Source organism: Acomys russatus, chromosome 32 (assembly GCF_903995435.1).
Source record: "Acomys russatus chromosome 32, mAcoRus1.1, whole genome shotgun sequence".
NCBI lineage: Eukaryota > Metazoa > Chordata > Mammalia > Rodentia > Muridae > Acomys > Acomys russatus.
Window position 1 is genome coordinate 24,302,927 of NC_067168.1, and position 26,795 is coordinate 24,329,721.

The window sequence follows — 26,795 nt, forward strand, 5'->3', positions numbered from 1 at the left end:
GGACCACCACCAGGAAGGACCGTCTGCAGTGCTGTCTTTTGCAGCGTATTATCATGTATGATGGAAAAGTGAAGTAGTGGGGTTTGTGTCTCACTTGGCAGGACCAGGTAGCAATTATACAACCTGCCATGTACATGTTATGAAAGACAATGCTGTCAGTTTGAAAACACAGAGTGACCAGGGGAGCGAAAAGGACCATATGTAAAAGCATGGTCAAGGACAGCGTTCCTCCAAAGAACAGACAAAATGAAACTAAATGCATTAAACCTCCGGACCAACAACTAAATGGGAAATGAGCCTTTAAGGGACTGATTGATGCCTCTGTGAGGGGTCCATGAGGTCACACGGCTCAGTTCCATCCCTGTTTGGGAGCACTGCTCTTAACTGCCACCACCCCCCTCTGATGGCCTCCACTCTACCCCTTGAATTCTCTCACTCATGAGTGGGTATTGGTTCAGACCTGCACAGCTTAGGTACTGGCCTAACTGGGGTGACGGCGAATGAAGAAATGACAGACATACAAAAAGCTGGGAGTGGGTGGGACATGCACTCCAACGGAGACACACCAGCGGTAGCTGCCAGAGACTCACTGTGTTTATTTTATGTATGTGTATCGAGGAGGAGGTGGGTTTATTGTATCCAGCTGAACAAAGAGGCGGGTTTTGCTATTCTCTGTGGGGTGGGGTGGGGGGGGGGTGGGGGTGGGGTGTTGTCTCTTGTAGTGGAACAGCCTCAGGCTATAAATATTGGGGAAGAGGGAGCCACTGTTGACACTTCCTACGTACATTGTCAACATTTGCACGTGGACCAGGGCACAGCGGAACGCCTGACCAAGGGAAGGTTTTGCCATTCCCGTGGGTCTGAGGTATTGGGGTCCTCACTGTGGCCATGCTCATATCAACAACACACATTGACTCAGGAGTAATCTGCTCCCCACAGGTGTGGATCCTGCACCACACCCTCATAGAACACCCAGGCCAGCTGAAAACAACCAGAGGGAAATGACACACTGAGATGACTGCCATCCATACATCTTGCAGGAGAGGCAAGATACCAGCCCACCCCTGTCCTGTGTTGAGTTGTGTGTGCCCCTCTTTGCTGGTTCACAATATGGTCCTTCATCCCCACAACTGGATGTGCCTCAGAACACATTAGCTCTTGAACAGTTGATCAAAACACAAAGGCAGTTTATGCTTCTTCCCCGACCCACATCGAAAGAGATTGTTCCCGCCAGTAAAGTCTGCTGACCCCCCACAGTGTGACCTGCCCCTTTTCACTTGTCTGTGTTACTGCCTGGGAGTCAATCTCAAGAATGAGAGGGGTGAGCATGCCTGGGCTCATGTTTTGCATGCAAATCTCTCCTTCCTCCTCTTCCTGCCAGTGAGATCTCTGGGAAGCACAACCCCCCTCCATCTGGGGGTGAAGCTAGCAAGTGAGTTGTTAGTTCTGTGTAAGTGATAGAAAGTTCAATGTCAGAAGCTGTGCCAAATACAGCTCTGCCCTCAAGGAGCTCATGTGCTTTCTGAGAAGATAAGACCAACCTACAGAAAAAAGATAGGCGCTGGGAAGAAGCCATAGTCTGAGGAGACCACACCTTGGCTGAGGTGTAGAATAAGGCTGGTGGCAGAGCTAGTGTCTTATATACTTTATACACAGGTAAAGCCAAAAGCAGAGCAAGGGAATGTGGAAGGATTACTCTCTCTCTCTCTCTCTCTCTCTCTCTCTCTCTCTCTCTCTCTCTCTCTCTCTCTCTCTCTCTCTCTCACACTCACACACACACACACACACACACACACCACATCCCACTTGTGGCCCTCTTCAGGGGCCACTGTTCTGGACCATCATTGGTATCTGGGGAGGCTCCACCCATGAGCAGGTCCCCTTGCTTGGCTGTGACAGCTCCCTGGGAGCAGCTGGCTGCTGGAAAGGCTCAGCAGGGTGCAGATTGGGAATGCTCCCAGGGAGGCAGGGTCCCTGAACATGATGGATAGCTTTCACTGAGCTGCAGTCCCCTCCTGCCTGCAGGGAAATGGCTTAGAACAGATACAAGACTTCAGACTGCCAAGCTGTGTTTGCTCCTCAAGCGGCCAGTATGAAGTGAGCTGGGGAGGGCCCTGTGCTCTCCTAGAGAACTACCAGGAATCTGACTGGGCACATGCATGTGACTCCTTGTCTGGTCTGAGGGGTTGAGGCTCACTGAGGCTCCTCACCCTGACTTCAAGATCTTAAGCCATCTACCTCGCTGTACCTCTGACCTCCTCAAACATGCCTTCTCTATTTCCCAGTCATATGTTTCTGAAAGCTAGGCTACGTTCTCCCTCAAAGACATGCCCTTTCTGGTCTCCTCTCCCATACACAAAGTGCAGTATTCCGCCTCTGTCACGCTCCAAGTAAAAGCTACCCTTTCTGCCTCTCACCATGAGGTGGCCTGCCTTGTCTAAAGGTGGCAAAGAAACCGGCAAGATACGGCTCACTCCAGGTGGCCCTGCAAAGCTAGGAGAATGGACCAGGCAAGAAAGACAGATGCAGGATCCCCTGAGTGCAGTTCTTCCTTGGAGAAAGATGTCCATTTAGGTTAGATAGAGCCTGTGCTCTTGATGGAGGGTAGAGGAGAGAATGGGGTCAGAGGGGCCAGAGGTGAGAGGTACTTCCATATCTAGGATCAGCATGTTAGGTAGGCAAGAGGAGTGTCCTCTTGAGCTCTGAGAGAGAGAGAGAGAGAGAGACAGACAGACAGACAGACAGAGACAGAAACAGAGAAATGACAGAAAGGTACTGTGACCCCTCTCACCCCTCTGCCCACAACAGATAGCCTATAGAGGCCAGCTATGAGCTGAAAGGCTGCTGGGGTAGTAGGTTCAAGAGAAATTTGGTGGAATTATTAGCTGGAGGGACAGGCTTTCAATGTAGAAACCGTGGCAGCCTCTGCCACCCCACGTGACCAGCTCAGGCAAGGAGCCACCCGGAAGCAGCTGACTTTAGTATCACATGTGTAAACTGCTGCCTGCCATGAGGAACTAACTGATGCAAGGAACTGATTCTTACCTCTTTTCTTTGTTCCAGGAAAGAAGCATTAAAACAACAGTAACAACAACAACAACAACTGAATTCTCACTGCCCATTCATTAATCCTCTTAAGGTGGGAGGGTCTACATTATGTTTGAGCCTCTCCTGGTGCTGGAAACAGCACGGGCAGCTGGCTCAGTCCTGGCTGCCCAACATCACTTATAGGCAGTCTCGGAAGTATTACACACCACAGGGTAGGTGCCTCATACACCCTTCACACACAAAATTAAGCACGCTGACAAGCTTTTTTTTTTTTAACATACGCTTAACACTAAATTTGCATGGATTTAACAATTACAAAACTCTATAAATAATGTTTAAATATAGACATGAACACTTACTCCAAAGTCTGTAGGTGCCTCATTTGTCAGAGTCAGAAAGTACTGGGATCCTATTGTTTTTTAAGACACAACCTCATGCTTTGCTTTTCCCACTTAAAAGCCTCGCTGTGATCATGCTCTGTGCTTACAAAGCACGTTGTTGTTTTGTTTGTTTTATCCCCTGCTCCTGGGCTTTCTTTTGAAAGGCCAGGCTTTTGCTGATGATCTTTACAAGTTAAAATAAAACACAGTGACCTCTTAGTTGGGTATTGGCTCCTTCATTTATTCATTCACTCACTCAATCATTCATTCATTGGTCATTCCTTAAGCAGCTTCCACGAGGGCCAGGCACTGCGCTATGCCTGAGAAATACAACAGTCATAGTAAAGCAGGCAGAGCTCTGCCTCTCACATCCTAGCAAACTACACCCACCTGAGCTCAGGCTTCTTACACAGAGAGAACTTTCCTATTCCAGGCTGGCTTGTTCTGCTCTCTTGTCCTTTCTTTCCTTCGTTCATCACTGGATCACTAGTGTGTGTGTGTGTGTGTGTGTGTGTGTGTGTGTGTGTGTGTCTGTACTTTTTTTTGAGACAGAGTTTTGCTCTGTAACCCAGGCTGGCCTCAACTTCTTGGGTGATGATATTGTAGGCATGTGCCTCTAGGCCTGGCTAGCATGGCTCTCTTTCCTTATTCCTTGATTCTAAGCTGATTTATCCAAGGTACTCTACTTTGTTTTACACACACACACACACACACACACACACACACACACACAATTACTTGTGGCTCTCACGATCATTTCATCTTCTGTCTACTTAGTTCAAGTCCACACTGCGGGAAAGCTCACAGAGAGCTGCCTTTTGAGCAGAGCGAGTCCAGGTCCTGCCTCAGCCATAGGTGCTTTTTCATTATGAATGAATGGCCAGTCCAGCTGTGGTGGGCTGCACTATGAATGAGTGGCTGACACTACAGGGTGGCTTGGCATCAGTGTGCCCGACAGAGACATGAGTGACTGAAGGAGAGGGGGTGAGTGATGAGGCCAGAAGCTTAAAGACACATCGTTAAAAGGCAGTAAGCAGAAGCCACAAGAGGAGTGACTTTGCAAAGCACCATGGCTTATGAGGAAGTAAGACTGAGCAATAGCATTTCCAACACATGTAGAAGAAACAGAGCAGTTGGCACCAAACCTGAGACACACAGATAACACTAGCATCCTTCCTTGGTTGCTACACCTGCTGATGTCACTTAGAGCGATGGTTATTGTTCTAAAGACCACCCAGTTCTCTGTAAGAGCCATCTCTGTAGTTGCCTTTGCCGTTACTTCCCCTCAGTCAGTCATCTAGAGGTGACTGGAACATGTGTTGTCTTTGCTTCCTGAAAGATCTAAACTGACCCAACATGAAGCTTCCCTGAGGGTCACTGTCCTTCCTTCCCAGCACTAGCTTTCAGAAACCCCCTCACCCCGAGGCTCAATCCTTCTCTCCCACCCCCATGCGATATGCATAAGGGCCATGCAGACATTGCCTAGGTGCTGAGCAGGGATGCAGAACTTGAAGTGTGTCAGTTAGGTTCAGCACTCTTGGGCAGGTCAACAGACCCTAACAATCTCTCCCAGGCCTTGAAATGTGATGAAATCTGAGTGAGGGAGAACTGTGGCTAGAGTCGATGGTCTCTGACCTTCTCAACTGAAACATGGAGATTATACACATGGAAGGGTTTTGGGGAAACACAAACTACTATTTCCTGCAGGGAAAACAGCTATACTCTAAAAACTTCCTTTAGACATGGGGCTGTGAGATTTGGGGCACACAGTGCCGGAGCTTGAGTGGCCTTCATATAGTAGAACTGAGAAACCCAGGCTCACCTTGCCAGCCAGGCTTGCACACTGGCTTCACGTCCACCTGCACCAGGGTGTCCTGAGCAGCGGGCTTCTGTCCACAGTCGTAAGCAGTTACCAGGATCTCATACTGGTGTTGCTTGTCATAGCTCAGCTTCTCAGTGTTCCGGATGTTGCCTGAAGAACAAGGATGCGCACAAGCGTGTCAGATCAGGTCAAGTAGGCTGCACTTATTCCAAACCACTTTCCCATCCCATCAACCTTCACAGGGATTGAAATGACCACCCTCCAGCTGCACTGCCCTCGAGAAGAGCGTAGCTGCTACCTAGAGGCTCCTTTGCTTTGGTGATGGGTTCTAGGGGACCACTGGATGGGGCCATCTCTTTGTGTAATAGATCTGTCAGAAAATTCCAAGCAACATGTGGAATCGACCTGGCCTGTGCATCTACATCTAAGTAGTGGGTTGCCAGGAAACCACCCTGAAAGTGCACACATGTTCCTCGATGCGGGCCCCAGAGTGCCCATCCACCACGAAGTTTCTGGGAAAGAGACGGAACCCAGACAACATTCTGGCACAGAATTTTTATCATCTGGGCTTGTCGCCAGGAATGCTCACTGCCTCTTCTCACATTATTTTGCTACCAAATAGGAAGTAAAATCAATAAGGAAAACGTGTGACCTCCCTTCTGAAAGCTGCACAGAATAACAGATTCCTCGCCCCGAGGAAGGAGACATTTTTCTTTTCCAAGAGAGACCAAACAATGTATTCACAGCCGTTTGTGTGTGTTTGCCCAGAGGAATTCAATATTATGATCAGAAATAAATATTTGGTCACTAATGAGCAAAACTTAGACTAGCTGGTTTCTTGATGGAATGCTAGTTTGTTCCAAAGGGAAAAAAAATGAATAAAGACCCAAAACTCAATGCTCTTAAGTGCTTAGTGTTAAGAGATTAACACCTCCAACTTCTGGGAATCATTTCCTTCCTATAGTCTCTCTCTCTCTCTCTCTCTCCCTCTCTCTCTCCCCCTTTGATGCTGGCATTGACTGTAAACATGAACTCAGATGTTATCTCTTACCTCAGAGTGAAATTATGAAAACAGAAACAAGAAAACAAATCAACAAACATAGAATGTATGATTACGACATCTATGTTGTATTTCCTTACCACTAATAGAAACCTATGTAAATATGCTTTCTTTATTTCAACAGTTAAATATTATTCACCCAAAGTGGGACAGTATCCTACAACCAAAAATGTCTTAGAAAAATCAAACTTTGCTCTAAAGACTGGGGAAGCTGATTCGGCAAGCACATCTGCCAGCATATCCTGGAGGGGAAGTGGAGGCTGGCCAATGGCAGAGAAATACAAAGGCACCTTTGCTGTGTGCTCTCAGCCATTTCTGAAACGCAACTGCATCTATGGATGTGGGAGTGTATTTTCTGAGTAAAAATGGGCTTGCTATGTTTCTGTATGTCTGTCTGATGTGTAGAACCCCTTGTATTTTCCTCCACATGTTGGTTTTATTCTGAAGGCTTGCACAGGTCTGGGATGGCTCCTAGGATTGGTAGCACTCCCTATGGCAACGGTGACCCCTTTGGGGACCGAATGACCCTTCCACAAGAGATGCCTAAGATCATTAGAAAACACAGATATTTGCATAATGATTCATAATAGTAGCAAAATTATAGTTATGAAGCAGCAACAAGATCATTTTATGGTGGGGGTCACCACAACATGAGAAACTATATTAAAAAGTTGAAGCATTAGGAAGGTTGAGAACCACTGTCCTACGGACTCCACAAACTGGTCTGTGGCTGCCTTCATTACAAGGAGGGACTTTGTCAAGTGGAAGCACCTTACACTCATCAAAAGGAATGTTTCCTCAGCACCGGATTGAGTTTTGAACGGAAGCCTTAACTTTCTCTTTCTTCAGAGTGTAACTGTTCCAGAAAGGTGCACCACTTAAAAACAGGAAGACTCGGGGTTGACAGTGGCGTAGCACTGAGGAGACAAAGCGCTATTGATTGTAGCAGAAGAATAAACACACAAACTGAATCTTTAGCTCAATTTGTTGCAGCTCTACTTCCGGAACAAGTCTTAATGAAACTGTCTGGGAGACTAATTTACTTTCTCCACCACCACCAACTCCATGCACGTGCAAATGAGCTTCAAAGCAAAGAGCTTGAAACATTAGGTCACAAATGAGAGAATAATAATGTGGCCCATTGTTGCATGGGAGAGGGTTGTTTGGGGAGAAGACACACATTTAAAATGCTTTGAAAGCTCAGAAAGAGACCAGCCATCTGTGTGTCTGTTGCAATTGTATCTCTCTTCTCTCTCTCCACCTATGAGTGAGCTCCTACTGCTGGCTGCTTACCAGAGCTGTGCCCTCCCCCCCCCACTCCCCCCATCTGTTTATTAAAGTCTAAAGGAATTTGGAAGGTGGCTCTTAATGCCCAATCAGAACTTACCTTGCATGTTAATTAAGTTTTTATTTTACTTTCAAAAACAAAAATTAAATGTAGGAGAGGAGGGCGAAGTCAGCACACTGATATTCACCCTCTGGCAGGTGGAATTTAAGTTGGGGCCACCCTTCTGGAAATGTGCCTGGTGATCTGTGGCGGTCCCTGTGAAGTTGCCCAGACCTTTTCAGATGCAATTTGTCATCTAAAACTTGATTCCAGGAAAATGGTACAGGATAACCAACTGAGACATGTGTGATTCCTGTGCAGCTAGGAGTTGTCTTCCAGCAAGTGCCTTGTTAATTTACTCAGACAGTTAAATCCCATTTTATTGGTAAGGATTTGGGACAAGGCTGGACTAAGTTGTCATGGACTCTTATCACTGCTCTCCCCAGATGAGGCATGAAAGGTGAGTGAGACAGCATGTGTGTGCTTCCCTCAGATGTATAAGGTACAACTGACAAACACTTGCGTTGTCAGTCACTGTGGCACGTATCTGATAGGAACAATTGAAAAGAGGAAAAGATGCATTTTGAGTCGTGGTTTCAGAGGTTTTAGTGCACGGTCAGTTGACTCCATTACTTTTGGACCCAAGATGAGGCCAACTGTCAACAGTGAAGAGCATTTGGTGGGCAAAGATGCTTGCTTCATAGTAGCCAGGAATCAGAGAAAGGTAGGGGAAGGAGTGTGGACATGACATACCCTTCAAAGGCACAATCCCAGTGACCCACTTCTTTCAACTGGGCTTCCTCTCAGTTTCCACACCCTCCCAACAAAGCCACCAGAAGGCTCATCTATGGCTGAGGCCAAAGTCTTCCGGACTCACTCATCTGTCAGGGATTGGGTTCACTAGCTGGAGATGAAGTCTTAATATAGAAACCCTTTGGGTGCCTGTTTCTATCTGTATCATAGCATTTTGTGTACAGTATGACAGCGTGACATAATTGTAGACCTTGAAATGACTCTCATAGTCAAGACTTTACTATCTGATATATCTGTACCTCACACAGTTATCTGTATGTGCTTGAGAATACTTGAGATCTATATTTAGCAAAATTCAAATTATAACACATATAATACATAGCGGCAACGGTTGCCATACTGATTCCCCTTATACCTGAATGCTGATACACTCTGACTGATGTCTCTTCTTTTCCCCAGCCTTCAGTCCCTAGTGAACACTATCCTACTCTCTCTGTTACTGTGAATTCGACTCTTTTTCTAGCTTCACATATACATGTCATCATAAAATATTTGTCATCCTCTCTTGCTTATTTCACAAATATGATGACCTTTAGGTTATCCAACTTGTTGAAGACGAACCATTTTCCTTTATTTAAGATTCAATCATTTTACAATGTGCATATTTGTACAGCTCACTTGTGTGTGTGTGTGTGTGTGTGTGTGTGTGTGCGCGCGCGCGTGCGCGTGCGCGCATATCTCTTTCATTTTCATCTGTCTACATATACTTTAGGGTTCTGTGTATTGGCTACTGCAAATTATGTTGCAATAAATTAGGGAAGTGAATTTTCCCCTCAGGAAAGCAACTTTATTTCTAAGAACTGGCAGTGTTAGACTATATAGAAATTCTATTTTGAATTTTTGTTTTCTATAATTGAATGGCTATACAAATTTATATCCCAACCAACAACTTACAAGGGCTTCCTTATCCTAAGCTACCTTATAACATTTTTATATTAATCTCTCGACTTTTTGATCAATGCAATAATAACAGTTGAGGGGTGACATCTTATTGAAGTTTTAATTTGTGTTTCATTTACTGCTGACAACAATGACTATCTTTTCTCAGACCCTCTGGCCATTTATATGTTTTCTTTGGGAGAAAGTCTGTTCAGGTGCGTAGCACTTATTTTGCTAATGAGTTTTATGAATCCTGTATATGTTTTGCATACCTCACTATTGTGCATATGGTTTATGAATAGTCTCTTTATTCTGTAGGCTGCTGTTTTGCTTTGTTGATTGTTTTTATTTACTGTAAAAATATTTTAGTTAACTTTTTTCTTGTTCTATTGCCTATGTTCCTAGCTTCCTAAGAAGTATTTGTTTTATCGTGAAAAAATATTGATATTTTGTCAAATATATATTCTGCTTCTATTCAAATGGTCATATATTTTATATCTTTTATTTGGTAAACATGGTATGTTACATGATTTCATTTGTGCGTGGTGAGATTTTCTTGTCTATCAAAGATAAATTCCACTTGATCATGGTAAACTTTATTGTGTATTATGGTTTGAATGTGAAATCTCCCCGACAGGTTCATGTGTTTAATCACTTAGTCCCTAACCAATGGTACTATTTGGAAAGGAATCCTTAGGAGGTGGGCCCTCACTGGAGGAAGTGAGCCACTGGGGGGCAGGGAGGGTAAACCTTAAGGCTTTATAGCCCATCTCCATTCCCAGTTAACCCTCTGCTTCCTGAGTGGGGATACAGTGTCACCAGCCAGCCTCCTGTTCCTACCACTATGCCTTACATGCCAGGATGGACTATCGCCCTGTGGTGGTTTGGATAAGAATGACTCCTGTACGCTCACAGATTTGAATGCTCAGTCATTAGAGAGTGGCATTACTTGACAGAGATTAGGAGATGTGGCCTTGTTGGAGAAAGTGTGTCACTGTGGGGGAGGATGGGCTTTAGGGTTTCAAATGCTCTTGTCAGGCCCAGTGACTCTCTCTTCCTTCTACCTGCCAATCTGGTTGCAGAACTCTCTGCTCCCTCTCCAGCACCATGTCTGCCTGCATACCCATGCCTCCCACCATGAAGATAATGGACTAACCCTCTGAAACTGTAAGCCAGCCCCGATGAAATGTTTTCCTTTATAGGAGTTGCTGTGGTCATGGTGTCTGTCTCTTCGCAGCAATAGAACACTAAATAATAAACCAAAATAAATTTTCTCCCTTAAATTACTTTTGTGAAGGTATCTTATCACAGCACTGAGAAAGTAGCTAAGACACAGTTTGGTATTGGGAAATGGAGATTTGCTATGATGAACTTGCCCATGTGGTTCTTAGGCCTCTGGGATTGGCTTGTGGGAGGAATTTGGAACACTTTGGAATTCTGAGTTACAAAATACCTTACATACTCTTTAAAAAAAAAGAGCTTAATGGGCCCCTCTGCTGGGGGATTCAATGCTGGAAGAAACATAGGCAGTAGAGGCCTGGTTCACAAGGTTTCTCAAAGAACAAGGACTCTTAGATCCGAGCTAGGGTCACCTTGAATAAGATTTTGACCAAATGTCTGGCTTCTTTCTCCTGCTTCATGAGAACCTGTATGAAGTTGAACTTAAAGATAATCTGTTTGGCAGAGGGAAGGTGTGTGAGCAAGCTTAGAATTCCAGACAAGGAGAATATTGACAAGGCAGCTGTAACTTGCTGCTAAGAAGATTAGCACCATCAAAGAGGTATGACCAGCTGCCTTGTCTTCTCCACCCAAGATGGAGTGTATTTGAACTGTGAGCCAGAATAAGCCCTTTCCCCTGTAAGTTGCTTTTGTCAGAACATTGGATCACAAGAGGAAAAGTAACTAAGGTACTGTGCTACTATTTTGTTGTGGATTACTTTTGCTGTAAGTTCCTTGTGGATATTGGCATGTAATTTTCTGTTATTTTAGTGTCCTCATTCTAGTTTTGGTAGAGGTAATGTTAGCCTTTAAAATAGGTTAGGAAGTACTTTCTCCTCTTTAATCTTTTTAAGGAGAGTTTGAGAAGGATTGGTTCAAGTTAGTCTTTAAATATTTGGTTGATGGTCATGAAGCTATTAAGTCCTAGGCTTTTCATGGATAGAAATCCATATTCTTTAATTACTGATTCAATCTCCTTACTCATTTTATTTACCCAGCCATGGTAGACTATATATCTATATCCATATCTATCTATCTATCTATCTATCTATCTATCTATATATATATATATAATCCTAAGAATGTATTCATTTTTTTAGGTAATTCAGTTGATTGATGCATAATCATTTCTTGCAATTTCTTACTTTCCTTTGTGTTTCTGTGGTATCAGTTTTCTTGTTTCCCTTTTCATCTCTCTGGTATAGCTACTGGTTTACCAATTTCATCTTTGCAAAATATCCTTCATAGATTTATTTTCTATTGTTTGTTCATTTTTTTTTCTCTTATTTCTGTTCCGATCATGGTTAGATCATCTTTCTGCCTCTTTAGGGCTTTCTTTGTTCTTTTTATATTTCCATGAGGTATAACAGCAAGTTGTTTAAGTTTTTTTGTCTCTTTAAACCCCAGTGGTTTACCCCTACAAATTCCCTTCCTAGAACTGCTTTTTCAACAGCTTAAGCTTGGATTGTTACACTTCCACTCTGATGTATCTTCAGATACTCTTCACGTTTCCTTTTGGTAACCACCCATTGGTTGGTCAGGTGAATGTCACATAATTTCCACCTGTCTGTGAATTTTCCATCTTTGGCTTTCTTCCTGTTATTATTCTCTAGTTCCATAGAGTTCTGGTTGGAAAAGGCAGTTGATGCGGTTTTATTCTTAAATTTAAGGCTGGTTTTGTGCTCCAACGTTGTCTACCCTGAATATGTCTCCTGTGTGCTTTGTATTCTGCTCTGTGTGTGTTGAGCTTTAAAGTATAATTTAAGTGCAATGTTTTCCTATTGATTTTTCTATCCAGATGACCTGTCCATTTCTAAAAGTGGGTATTAAAAACTCCTGCTATTATTGTATTATGCTTTGTTTCTTCTTTCAGATCTGTGGGTATATGCTTTGTATATTTAGATGCTTTAATGCTGTATGAACTTTTTTTTACAATTATGTTAACCTACTGATATATTTATCTTTGTTATTAGATATTGGCCCTCTTTGTCTCTTGATGCAGTCTCTTACTTAAAATCTTTTTAAAAAATCACTCAATCAGTCTGTAGATTTTGATTGGTGAATTTAGTCCATTTACATTTAAGATAACTATTGGTAAATCAGGACTTAATATTGCTATTTTAAATTATTTTCCAGCTCCTCTTTCTATTCACCACCTCTCTTTACTTTCCTCATGATTTGACAGTTTTCTATAGTGGTTTTTTTTTTTTTTTTTTTTTTTTTTTTTTTTTTTTTTTTTTTTTTTTTTTTTTATAGCTTTGCATTTGTTATGAGATTTACATGAAATGTCTTAAAGTTATACTCGTCTTTTGACAACTGAGAATTTAAATTCAATAAAAGCTCTATACCCACACTATTTCAAGTGTGTGCTTTGATGTCACAGTTTACCTGCTTTTTTTTTTTATTGGTATATTATCTTAACTATACTTAGTCTCAATACTTTTTTCATCTCTAAGACATGTTTGTAAATAATTTACCTATCACTGTGATAGTATCAGAATGCTTTAAATTTGATATGCAATTATTGATACCAATGGCTTTTATATGGTTTTGATATTATTAAACAACATTATTTTCCTTCAGCTCAAGGAGTGACTTATCATTTCTCGTAAGATAGTTCTAGGAATAATGAATTCTCTTCGCTTTTGTTCATCTTGAAAAGTCATTATTTCTCTCATTTTTAAAAGATTTGCCAGGTAAAGTGTTCTTTGTTGACAGGGGTTATTGTTACTGCTATTTTGTTTTTATTGCTTTTAATATATCACATTATTTTCTCCTGGGCTGTAAGGTTTTTTTAAGTACTTTACATTTTTTTTTTAATCTCTGTGTGTGTTTTGCCTGCATGTGTGTCTGTGTACCACATGCATGTTTATTGCCCATAGAGACCAGAGGAGAGCACTGGTTCCCCTGGAACAGAAATTACATGTGGGCAATGAGAATGACTCTTTCAGTCTTCAGTATCTGCCTGAGCATCTGCAGAAAGCTCAGCCACCTTTTGTAGAGTTTTGGGAATGGCTTCGGAAGTGAAATACCTTCTCTGGGTGGGTTTAAGAGAAACACTATGTCACCATGTTTACTGTCAAGTATGTGGCTCCAGGTGTGAAAGGAAGAATACGATGTCCTGGTTCAGGAATTTGGGGTTTACGGTATCAGCAATATGTGGTCCTTGGTTGTACAAGGGGTATGGTGGCAGAAGGACACCTTGGTATCCTTATGGTAGCTGTGACAAGGAGCTGGCCCAGGAATGCACATGATGACAAGGATTGGGGTAAGTGCAACTGTGGATGTATGGACAGGAGACGCTACATGCACACAGGTATAGGCATAAGGCTGGCTGGTAAAGTGTACGTGTCCTATTATAAACACTGGCTTTGTTTATCCATTTGGGTCATGGGAGACAGACAGAGATTAGGCCAATTGTCTGTATATATGTAACAGTAGGGCTTAAGCTGGCAGTACGAATGCAAGCAGATGCGGGAACTAGCTGCAAATGCAAACATGCTGGTGGTGCAAGTGATGAGGTGACGCAGCTGGGGCTGGTTGTGCACATTTGTGTAGCTGCAAGGCTTGACTGTGAGCACGTGAGCCAATGGGCATCAATGACCACCTACAGCTCGAGGCATCAGATCTTACAATGCTCGTATGTATAGTTGTGGGGGCCAGCTGTAGGAGTGAGCGTGATTGTAGAGTTTTGTAATGGGTGGTAGGGCTGGCAAGCATGTGCATGATTTCATAAGATAGACGCAAGCACATGTTTAGCTGAGAGACCTGATAATTAAGAGTTGAGACTAGCTGCTCATATGTCATGGTCAGCCTATGCTTGCAGTGTGTACACAGGTCATTTGTTTATGACTCCCTGGCTATACTGGTTAGGTGCCCCTGGGGACAGAAGCTAGGTTATTTCCTGGAGAGAGCAAGAAGACTGAAAAAGTGAAAAACTATGAGCTCCTTAGTGGTTTAAAAAAAAAAAAAAAAAGGATAGAATCTACTTCTACTGTGCTATTGTTGGCTTCCTATGTCGTCAGTGGTGCTGTGACCCACCAGGCCAGACACAGCAGATGGCGTGACAATGAAAGCTACAGGGCTGTGCCATACTGACCAATAGGGAGGGAATGGTACCCAGCAAAAGCTGCTGGTGTCCTCTAAAGAGCGGGCCACTGGAGACCATGGTGATTCTGCACAGGGCTGACATTACTCTGACCATTTAATTTGTTCCTTGATATTGCCGGACTTCTTGGCTATGTTGGCCTTGCTGGTGATGGGTGGAGGTGATGCTGAAGTAAGTTTGGAACTAGGGAAGCTGGTTGTTCAGTGCACTCTACCTTTTTTTTTCTATGAGAGGCATTGTGAGCCCGGGAATGCTCTCTCTGTGCTGGGCACTGCCAGTCTGTGAGATGGGATGAAGTAGGTAAGATGAAACTCATGTTCTCAGCCAACTGTAGTTATTCTCAATGTTTCTTTCATTGTCTTGTAACTTTTTCCCCTGAGATATGTTTTATTTGAGTCCCTCACTATTCTTTTTAAAAACACACCTATCCCAGCCCCACACTATAATCCCAGCATGGAGAGGCAAGGCAAGAAGGTGAGCCCCAGCTTTCCTGCCTCCCTCATGCATCTCTTGGCACCTGTCTGCAGCTCAGGTCTCTGGAGTTGAAGGCATCCTCTCAGGGAGCTTTGCATGGACATTTCTGAGTTATGTGTCAGACTCAATGCTGAACACTTGTTATATGTCCCCTCATGAGTCCTACACTAGTGCTTTCAAAGAGCTTTGTTCTTGTGCTTTGTAGCTCAGGGGAGTTCGGAAACCTACCTCAGGTCACACAGTGAGAGGGCAATGACTTTGAATACACATCAGATAAGCCTAAGCTCCCTTCTCTTAACTCCAGAGGAGAGCCAGGCAAACTCACAGAAGCCCAACTCTAGGGTGGCAGGATTCCCAAGGCCCTGAGGGATCAGTGTTTCCGGTCTGCCTGAAGTCAGGTGACAGTGATTTGCTGTGGGTACACATGCCGTGCCTGTTACATTGAGATTCAATTTACTATTATATGGTTGGTGCATGCATATGTTGTCTTCTAGTTTCTTAATTTGACCCCGAGCTTTCCTAGACGGGCTGTTTTTATTTATGTATGGCTGGATACTTGTTCCTTGCTGGAGGAACAAACTGGTACCTCCTTCTCTGCCTCCTTGGTGATCTTACCCCACAGTATGTTTAAGACCCTAAACTCCCATCTGTTTCTTCAGTTATTATCAAGGAAGAGCTCTGTAGTGGCAAGCCCCAAGTACCAACAGTATGACGATGTATTAGGAAGCTCTTCCTGCCTTGGGGCTCCTCTTGTCTAATGAAAATAGGGATTCAAATTCTGTTTATCGCAGAGAAGCTGGCGTAGAGCCAGCAAATGCAGCCTGTATACCACCTGACCCAGATCTAGAACTTTCCAAGATGATGGTAAAAACCTCCCTCCATCGTTAGGTCATCTCAGCCCTGATTTCATGGAGAGTGACTAAAGCCCATGCCCCATCATGGGAGCAAACATCTAATGACCGTAGATTACTCAGCACTGCCTTTGTGGTGAGTGCTCTGAGCATGCCATTGTCCATGGTTTCAGAACCCGAGAGTGAGTTTGGAGCTGACACTGCCAAGGCTTCACATGGAAGGAGGTTCAGGGTTATAGGTGAAAGGAGTTGGGCCTGTAGGTACAGGAGGTCACCTAGCATCTCCACCCTTCCTGCTGCTGTGTCTTCTCCTTTCTTTCCATAAGCAAAGAGCCTGGTGTGTAGAAGAACTAGGAGCATCTACTTAGCTGTAGTAGAGAACCTTGTGGCCAAGGGAGAGGCCTGAGAGTCAGCAGCAATTTCCATGATATGCTCATCAGCAAAGACCTTCAAGGAGCTGAGATGGTTGCCATGGAAGTGATGGATAAGGGCCCACTGGGAAGCTCATTAGACTGGGAGCTGCCTAGGTCCTGTCTTCGTTACTTGGATAGCCACTTTTGCAAACCTCTCTGGTTTAGGCTCCCACATTCCCTAGGAGTATTAACTTTCTTCACCATCTTACATTGTAAACCAAAGTTGGAGGCAGAGGCCTGACAAAGGCCCATTACTCACTTTTAATGAGACAGCCAGGGAAATAAATTGGCATATGTTAGTGGAATGGCTCATCAAGGTGAGTAATTATCTTCATGACTAGGGCAGTTTACCCTCAGATGGAAGAATTTGCATCTCATCTTACCCTGAGAGCTCTTGAGAACAAGGACCAGGAGGCCAAGTGGAACTTGACCACCAATCACAGCCGTCTTCACTCAGCTGTCTTGCTATTTACCATGCACTTGTCACGCTCCAAATTCCCAAGCTTTTGTGGGGACAGACTGAAAAACTGATGACAGGGGGATAAAAACTCAGAGGAGAAAAACACAACAGTTCTTTTGTAATTTATGGTGTGTATGTGTTTGTGTGTGTAGTGTGTGTGTGTGTGTGTGTGTGTGTGTGAGAGAGAGAGAGAGAGAGAGAGAGAGAGAGAGAGAGAGAGAGAGAGAGAGAGAGAGAGAGAGAGAGAGAGAGAGAGAGAGAGAGAGAGAGAGAGAGAGAGAAGTGGGTATAGGCCAGCCTTTCATAGTGCTTGGTTTGCTGGAGAGGCTAGGAGAGAGTGGATCTACAAATAGAACTTATCTTCACTGTAGTATTCCCATCTTTTGTTTCCTGTGCACCAGTCTCCTGCCCTGTACAATGAGTACTTAACAATGTCCAGACACGTAACTTTTCATCCTATGCCATTTAGCCTTCTGTCACAATAACTGGACAGATCATCTGGGAAGCTACTTGAAAGTGAGGGCGAAGGTGTTCTCTTGCTTTCTGGAACCTACTGTTGTTCTGAGGATTCAGAAGATTATACCACAAAGCCATCTTCCCTCTGGTCTCAATATTATGAAGCATCCCGGATGACTTGGGTGCAAGTGGCTAATTTGTTTCTCACTGTATATGTTGGCTAGCAGGATTTTCCAATCTAATTTGCATTCTAACTCCAATTCCCAGCATGCTTTGTACATAATTTCACTCTTCACGTCCCCTTGATGTTCTCCCTCCTTCCTCCCCTCCCTCTCCCCCATCCTCTTTCCCTCTCTCCTCAGTTCCTGTTTGGTAAGGTCCATGAGCGTAGGCTTGTGTCTATCTTGAGTTCTATTCTAGCTCTACTCTGAATCCATCACTAAACCTAACACTCGGTTACAGATCCCTCAGGTCTTGCAACCTTTGCACTCTTCTGTGCTACCCAAATGTTATCTGAAACAAGCTTGGTGATAATATACAGACACCCACACAACTGCAGTGAGCAATGGACTCAACAGATAGTACCATTTCATTACGATCAAGATATAGTCCAAGAGTACCGGGTTGACTGGGCTTCTGGCCATGTGTACACTACAATAAGAGTCATGTTAATGGTGATGGGAAATACCCAAATGGTTTTATGGGACTATTTTCAGTTCAACTCATGCTGGGAGGAAGGCTCTACTACAGTTGAAATTCTCCAAGGGCAAGTTGGAAAGAGTTTTAAAGATTTCGTAACAAAGTTATGGTTGGAAGGTGCTTTAAAATTCCCAATTCTGTTAGTATCTCTTTGCCTGGAACAGAAACAAGTTGTGGCAGTGACTGGGGAGAGACTCATAGCTGAAAGTACTGAAAGGGATCCAGATGTGGCCAAGGTGATGATGAGGCACACATCCTGATGATAATTAAATAAGTTTTTCCAGAAAACCATCTTTGCTTTGCATTCAAATGTATAAGATTATGATTTCTCCAGACCATATTCATTGGGGTTTCCTGGAAGTAGTGTAGACCTAACAAGGTTCTAATTATATATGAGGCTTCAACTCAAGTCAGAATTGGATCATGGTGCCTAGACAAAGGGTCTTTAGGGAGGTACCACTGTCATGTACTTGTGGGATCCCTCTTGGCCTTGGGAGCAAGAGCAGTGAGTTTGTTTCCCTGCCTGTACCGGGTCTTCTCAGGAAACTTACCATTTCTGTCAATGGCAAAAGGCACATCCGTTGTGACAATTTCATAGTTGCAAATCTGGCTGTACTGGGGGGAGCAGTCCTCGTCAATGGCTTCTACCTGCAGGATGCTGTCGTAGATCTTGCCCTCTGTGACGATGGCCTTGTAGGCTGGCTCTTTGAAGGTGGGAGCAAACTCATTGACATCCTTCACCTGGATGTGGACCACAGCCCTGAATCACAAATCAGAAAGAAGAAAGGATGGTAAAGAAGGGAGCACACCATATGCTGTGGGGCATTGATCCAGCCCAGGCCGTGTGAATGAGAAGGCCTCAGGACTCTCGGGGCAGTTGTCAGCTGAGCCCTCTGTCTTCCTTCTCTCTGGGAGTCAACCCAGGCAACCTGCTGTTGCCTTGATGCTGAGCAAGTTGGCTCTAGAGAATGCTCCCCATTTTTGCTGCTCCCTATCACCCATTTCACGCTATACATCCCCCCTCTATCTTCTCCCCTTTCCCTTCATCTATCCACTCATTCTTCCACACAATAAGAAGCCAGCCACCCTCCCTTTGTGTTATGCTCCGAGCCAAACCCCATAAAGGAGAGAAGAGAGTTGACTCAAGGTGAGACACATGGTACAGAGAGAAACAAAGAGCAGAAATGCAGAGAAAAATTTACACTGGATCTGAGGAAAGGGGTGAGCATAAGGAAGCTATGCTTTCACTCGGTCCTGAAGCTGGCCTAAGAGTCTCTCCCAGGGAAGAAAAGCAGGCACAGTATCCCCAAGGTAAAAATCAGCTTATGCAAAAGCTCTGGGGGAGGGGGAGGGGCTCAACCTCATGTTGGCCACATCTGGGTCTTTTTCAAATAGGACCAGTCATAACATGAGTGCCCCACCGCCCCCAGTCACCACCACCACAGCCCACTTTCTGCTCCTAGGCAAAGAGAGGCTAATAGAATCTCAAGTTTTAAACCACCTTCCAACCATCCCTCTGGCTTGACCTGCAGGTGGACATATTTAAAGAACAGTTTGTGAATAGAATAGATGGAGGTGGGTGGCCCAGGACAGAAGAGGGAGACAGGGAGCTCACTTGTGTGACTTCTTCCAGGCTGCCTCCCGGGGCCCCGCCCCACAGTCGTAGGCCTGGATGATGAAGGAGTACTCCTTCTGGAGCTCACAGTCGATGGGGCTCTTGGCCCGGAGCCGGCCCTCTCCCGACGTCTTATTAAGTACCACAGCCTCAAAGGGCAGCTCCTGCCCGTGGATCTTGAATGCACAGATTTCCCCTGCAGAGGAAGAGAGTGGTGAGGGTGAGTGCTGAGAGTCGGACAGGCTGAAGACAGTGAGTGAGTGCCTCCGCTGAGCCAGATCCACAGGCCCAAAACTCAGAAGGCTCAACTAGTTCTTGGCCTCTGGAGACTAGACCTATACGCTCATTTTATGGAGAACAAATGGGACGTGTTTCATGCACTGGGGGTGCCACCCAGCAGGCGCTTGTGTAGTCTTTGCACGGGGAGGAATTCTTTCCCAGTTGTTTAGTCTTCCTGGCAGACTTGCCATTGTCTTTTGCCCAGTCTGGGACTAAGGAACTTGATAACAGACAAGAGACAAAGGACTGTTGATGGAACGAATCAAAGGCCAAAGCTTTGTCCAGTCTACTGTCTAGTGACAACATTGTCTGTGCTGGAAAGTATGTTGCATGGGCTGGCAACATTGGCAGGACCAGAAGATGGCCAGAGCCTTTATTCCTCTCATGCATGAAGGTTGCTTTTCTGATTCCTTCAACCTGGTTTACACATAGCACAATTGTTGCAGCCGAATCCCCCCCCCCTTCCCTCAGCTTCCATTATGTCTCTCTACTCCCGCCACTGACAGTGGGAGCAGGCAATTTTCTCTTTTGAAACAGTGGGAATGAGTCTCTGTGAGTTCAAGATTCCCCATGGAGCTTGAACAGCTAACTTCTTAAAGAGCAGAACATGTTGTGAAATTAATGCATTTTTGCCCCTTCAGCTGGGTTAATGTTTATTATAGCTGTTTCTCTGCATTAAAATAATAAGGGCACAAAAATATTCTCTTTTCCCTCTATTTGTGGATATTTATCTCTTGAACTCTGACTATAAAGCAAGTCCTATAGTAAATGTTTTGAAATGTGCTGAGATTTTTGCGACATGTCCTTTTGTCTCACTTTCGAAGCACTTGTAGACTTCAGGCAGTGATGCTCAGCTGTCCAAAGGCTACTTGTAGTACAAAATAGATGAGGGTGTGCTAGCACTCGGAGATAGGCAGGAAAGCCCACCTGTAGGTTACTGAAGTATGGAGCAAGATATCCGGGTTCAAATTCCAAGTGTGCTAAACACGAAGTGATAGGTTTAAGTCAAGTGATAGTGCTTCTCTGGTGTGGTGTCAGTAAAGTAGTCCAGGAGACGAAGTTAGGGAGAAGGCCATCTACTCTGAGACGCCTCACCTTTTGTCTGACATTGCTTTGGCAACACTGCCCGGACCAGGGAGAGATACGTGAACTGCATGGGACATGCCTAGGAGAGTTTGTTGTCAGGGTGACAGGGGCACCAGTTTGTCTCACCCTCGCCCAGACCCTGTTCAGATGTTGATAGGAGCTGACAATTCAAGGTCAGGGAACACTGGGATTGATTGCATACGACTTCGGGCCATGATCTTTGTTTCTAGGCAATCCTTCCTATTTGACCTTCATAGCCAACCTACCCGGCAGCTATTCTATTCCAGCTTATACAAATCATTACTGTTCTTTTGTTGTTGACACTGGGTCTTCCCATTTAGTCCAGGACAGTCTGGATCTCACAATCCTTCTACCTAAGCATCCTAAATGCTAAGATTATAGGTCTTTATGACTCAGATTTATACAGATTAGAGAAAGGAGGGTGAAGGAGAAGAGGAGGAGGAAAATCCTGAAGGTGCTTGTTCAATGCCACTTGGGCATCGAAGCCAGGTGTGGCTGATTTGTAAACCCACATATGTTCTACTCTACCACTCCATCTCCAAAGGACCTCAAGATGTCTGACAAACCCCCCACCCCGGCCCCAGGGATGCCTCTGCAAATGACTCATATTCAGACTCTAATTCAAGTGTGACTGAGCTGAGTCCCCCACTTTCCAGTTTGGAAGCACGCCCTGATCTTTCACTAACAATGTTTTCTAAGATGTTCAATCAATACCAATTTTACCCGTGGGCTTTTGCTTTTCTTATTATTTCTCTGATCTTTGATTTCATTATGAACATTCCACTTTCACTGCCTCCCTTTCTGGCTGTTTTCAAATATAGATATACATTAGTGAATAAAATGGGTTGTGGGCTAGGTTTTAACAGGAATCCAGACTCCCTTTAGCTGCCGCTACCCAAGGTTCACTGGGCATGTCAGCATTGCCCATTCTGATAAAGGTATCACTGTAGCCTTTACGACATAAGAACAGGTTTTAACTGATCCTTTAGTTTAACTCTTGTTCCGAATTAGCTAATGAACTCCATGATTCTGTCCCAAGATCAGTACTGCTGTGACAGTGTTACCAGTGTACTCAAACTGGTTCTGGAGGATTCTCTTGAGTGCCCAACCACCACCATGATTATAAGGCTAATCAGACCATTTCATTCTGAAGAGCCAAGTTAAGCCTAAAATAGATGAGGGTAATTTTCTGCTGGAAACATCTGATCACAACCAAAGTAGTTCACAAGACTCAGCAATCCTTAAGAAGAGAAAAGGGAGGAGGGAGGGAAAGGACACAGAGGAGATCCAGGGGGAGACGAGAGAAGTGAGCTTTAGGGTCGCATAGTTCCATCTTGCCTAGCTCAAAGTAATTCAGTGGAAGTAGCAATTTAGAAGGCCAACTGTTATGGTTTGGATATGACATGACCCTCACCCAAGACCCATACATTGGAGGCTGGATTCCCTATGCAGCAATGGTCAGAGGTGTGACCTTGGGAGGCAGTTGAATCATAAGGGCGTTAACATGGTGGATGGGTTGATGATCCATTGATGAGTTCATAACTGAATGGGCTGTTGGACTCTAGCTATACAAAGTAGGTCTGCGGAAGCATACATGTGAATACTTATGCTCCCATTTGCACAAACATTTTCTTGCTGGATAATCTATCCATTCATGTCGGAAATATTTATTAGGAACTAAGTGCCGGGCATCAGGGAAACAGTGATGAACACAACCAACCCTGGCTGTGGTCCACATGCTACTACTTGCAGTCCAAAAACACATGCATCCAGAATGCCACATCTCTAGATGAGAAACGGGAAGTGCCACACACATACACTGAAGAAGCGATGCAGAGTCCACATCTGGAAAGGCATGCAGGATGTGCTTGCCTAAGGATGCGAAATCTGAGCTGAGGCTACAGGAGGAGAAGGGAGACGCCCAGGCCACTGGAACAACATCTTGTTTCAGGCAGAGGGGACAATATGCCTTGAGGACCTTCAGTAGGAAGGGACTGGGTGAGTCCAACACTTCATGGTCCAGTGTGGCAGGAATAGAAACTACTAGAATGCAGTCAGCTTCTTGGGTGTGTGACGTGAGAGTCACATAGGGCCCTGTGGTTAGAAAAGCACCAAGTGCCAGTTAAATATTTGTGTTTAGAACTGGTGCTACTGAGGCTGCGGTGCTGTCCTAAGGACCTGAATTTAAATCCCTGGAACCCATCTTAAAAACAAAACAAAACAAAAAGCAAAACAACAAGTATGTCTGTTCATACCTGTTAACTACAGCATTAAGGAGTATAGGCAGAGTCCAAAGGCTTCTGGCTCTATGAGAGAGACCCTGTTTCTGAGTAATAAACCAGAGAAACAGAGAACGAAGAGGAACTCCATCCGTGTCCTGCTCTGGCCTCCATATGCTCACACACAGGCACATGGGGTGCATGCACCACACACACATACGTCACGCACACAAACTGGTGGTACTTAACAGAGAAGGGATTTTTAAATTTTCTATAGTTAGAAGTATATCAAATAGAAAAATTAATATACTATAAGTTGAAAGAAAGACAAAGGCAGGAGAATGATCCAGGATGGAGTTTTGGAATGAAGATCCTTAAATCATCTTTCAGAATCAGTATCTGATACGCTGGGTCACCTTGGTCTAGAGTTTGTAACTAATAAAGGTTTTCTTTCTGTGGGAAGATGATGCACTTAAAAGGAAAAAAGTCGGACTGAATGGTTTCTGGATAAAAAAAAGAAAATCACTGTCAAAATCTTGATTTTTCAACATGCTTTGAAAGGGAGTTGGCATGGCAGAAATGGTATATATGACACACCCAGGTTAGTGTGTGCACCAGGTTGGCAGCCACGCAAGTGGGGACCTGAGATCTCTGAGCCTCTGGGTGTCATTCCTTACCTGGGGTGGGAGGAAACTCAGGTAGATGGAGAAAGTAGATGGACTCAGCTTAATCACCCCCAAAGGCCTGAGCAGAAAGGGCAGTTACAGAGCCTGGGTGGGCTGTGCTAACTCCCAGTCTCCGGGCTTCTGTCTGTGGCACACAGTTACCCTTCTCTTCAGCAGTTACCCGTTCCTTAGACTCAGCAGGAACGGGTACATCTGTCTGGTCAGCTCAGTCAGAAGTTTCTGAGGAAAACGCCTTTAAATTCATTTTCTTTATCTTTTTAAAGATTTACTCTGTGTGTATGAGTCTTTTGCCTGCACACATGTATGCGTGATTGCCCATGGAGGTCATAAGAGGGCATCTGAGCCCCTGAAGCAAGAATTACAGATGATGATGTTGACCCATCATGCGAGCCCTGGGAGTCGAACTTGGTCCTGTGCAAGAACAAGCGCTCTAAACTGCTGAGCCACCTCTCCAGCCCTTTAAATTGGTTTTCAAAGGATATTTTTGAAGCACAACTCTCACAGTTGAATAATAGATTGTGTTGATTCCACCTTTCAGATGAGGAAACTGAGTCTGGGAGAGGCCAAAGGGCTCATCGGGGGTCGCTTTGGCAATAAAGAGCGAAAGGTACACCTGCGCATTTAGTCCCAGCACCTGTCAACACCATGGCGCTCAGCACACTGTCACTAGGATGCTCTAGCAAAGTGCTACTCTTCAGCAGTCTGTTGAGATCTCAAGGTTCTTTCTAGGGCTTTACAAGGGTGTGGTGGCCAGCCCATTAATACTAAGATGGTATCCAACTTTCACTGCGCTGGGCTTTGTACTGTTGATATAAAAGCAATGGTGAATAAAAATCTAGAAGGCTGAGTAATAATGGCTGCATTCTTACCACAGGATCCTCATAGTTTAAACAATTAAACAAGTCATTCAATATCAGTGGAGAATGACTTTAGTTCCTCAGTAAGAGGTATCAATTTTATAGAACTTTTTAGTCTAAACCCTTGGATTTGTATTTTCTTCTTGTTCCTGTTGTTTTGAGAGAGGGTCTTATTATATTGCCCAGGCTAAGCTCAGACTTTGTGCTTCTCCTGCATCAGCCTTCTGAGGGCTGACATTGCAAGCACGTATCACCACACCCAGCTACCTTCCTGGCTTTTAGTGTGACAAAGTTGGAAGTGCAGTTAACCGCCCCCCCCCCATCCCAAGGCACAGCAGGTGTGTTGTCTGGGAATGTGTGAAGAAAGTTAGTTGAGAGCTAAGCAGAGACTTTCCTGAGCATCGTTTTTTTTTTTTTACTTGAAAGAGTGATGGGCAGGCACACGGTCAGGTGTTCCTGAAAAAAAAAATGCCTCTCAAAAAGAGATATGAAAGTGTTTGTTGCTGGAGTTACAATTGGAGCGTTTGGCTTTTGAAAACTGGTGTCTGCTATAGTTAAACAATCTTGGGCAGAGATAAGGAATTGGAACTTTTTGGTACCTTATGATGAAAGGTTTCCAATTTTGAAAGCTCCCATTCAACAGGATACATGATACTTGGTAAATGGCCAAAGTGTCACATGGTTATATATGGTAAAAATTCAAAGTAGAAGACAAATCAATGGCTTTTAGTATAACAGTGTACCCTGGGCTGATTTGGTTTCCCCAAGTTCTTTTTAGAAACCCAACTCTCAAACTGATCACTTTAGAAGGGGAAGCCTTTGGGAGCCAAATGGTCTACTTGTGTCTTCAGCCCTTGCATGAGATTGAGGGGAAACGCCTATAAACGGATCACTGATCACTATAAAGGATTAACGCCTTTATAGACAAGCTCTGGGCAGACCTCCTGCCTCTTCTATCATGGGAACTTAGAGTGATAAGGCACCACTTAAAAAGAAGTAGTCCCTGGGCAGACAGTGAGTCTTTCAGCATCTTGATCTTAGATTTCCCAAACCTCCATAGCAGTGAGAAACAAATTTTGGCTGTTTTTAAAATTCCAGTCGGGGGTATTTTGTTGTAGCATCCTGCATGGACCAAGACACATTACATGATAAGTGTATTAGTTTAATTTCACTTTCTGTATTTATCTCTTGAGAAACTACTATAGGATCTCAGACGTATAAAAACAAGAATGTCTACAGTTTTCAGAAAAGATTATTAAAGTGTTTTCCTCTTTTCCTACTGCATAATTCCCTTTTCTAATTGTCATATTTTCTTTACATATTCCAGCCTAAATAACTTAATAATGTACATGGAAGGCAGAACCAGCTTTAAGGCTCTTGATATACTTCTATTACGCTAGACACTGGACAGATTGCAAAAACATTGGCAACGCTATTTATTATAAAATTGCTTTGGAAAATATATTTGTCAAATCATGTTACTTATGCCAGCATGCAATGAGTTTATTATTGCTATTTTAAATAAATGACTATGCATCTGAGAGTGTCTCAGATTTTTGTTTCTAATTGAATAAATATTGATGGACGACCCACATAAAGAACAGCGCTTGAGAGCACTTACTGGTGTTTGAGAACATAAAGAGGTCACGAGAACAAAATTCTTGGGAGCTGCTGTTCTTACCACACTTCATGGGGCGTATCCCGTTCCTGGTGTGCAACTATGACCCCAAGCCCTGCAGAAAACTCACAGACTCAGTTTTCATCTCACAAATGGGTTACTGGCAGAAGTGTCCAGGCAGAGCTTTTTTTTTTATCCATAAAGAAGAGGAGAGATGAGGGAACATTATTTCTGCTGCCCATGGATGTGAGAGCCAGACAGGCTAGGCTGGACCCTTAGCTCTGTGGAAGACTGCCTTTGCTGCCTCTCTGCCTGCTTCCCCATCCCTAGCATGAGGTTCTACTAATGGCAGTAACCTCTTGAGTTGTTGGAGGGTTAGGTGATTTGATATATGCAAAGCATTTTA

At 44.1% G+C, this 26,795-nt stretch overlaps 1 protein-coding gene across 1 annotated transcript in view; it reads right to left on the reverse strand.

Annotated features, from left to right (window-relative positions):
* The window catches only part of Clstn2 (calsyntenin 2), a 623,041-nt gene that overhangs the window by 107,514 nt on the left and 488,732 nt on the right, over window positions 1–26,795 (reverse strand). Inside the window, exons 3-5 of the mRNA XM_051140799.1 lie at window positions 19,624–19,819; window positions 18,560–18,768; window positions 5,251–5,400 (exon numbers count right to left, since the gene is read on the reverse strand). Of these exons, the coding sequence (XP_050996756.1) occupies window positions 5,251–5,400; window positions 18,560–18,768; window positions 19,624–19,819 (555 nt within the window). The remainder of the gene's footprint in view (window positions 1–5,250; window positions 5,401–18,559; window positions 18,769–19,623; window positions 19,820–26,795) is intronic.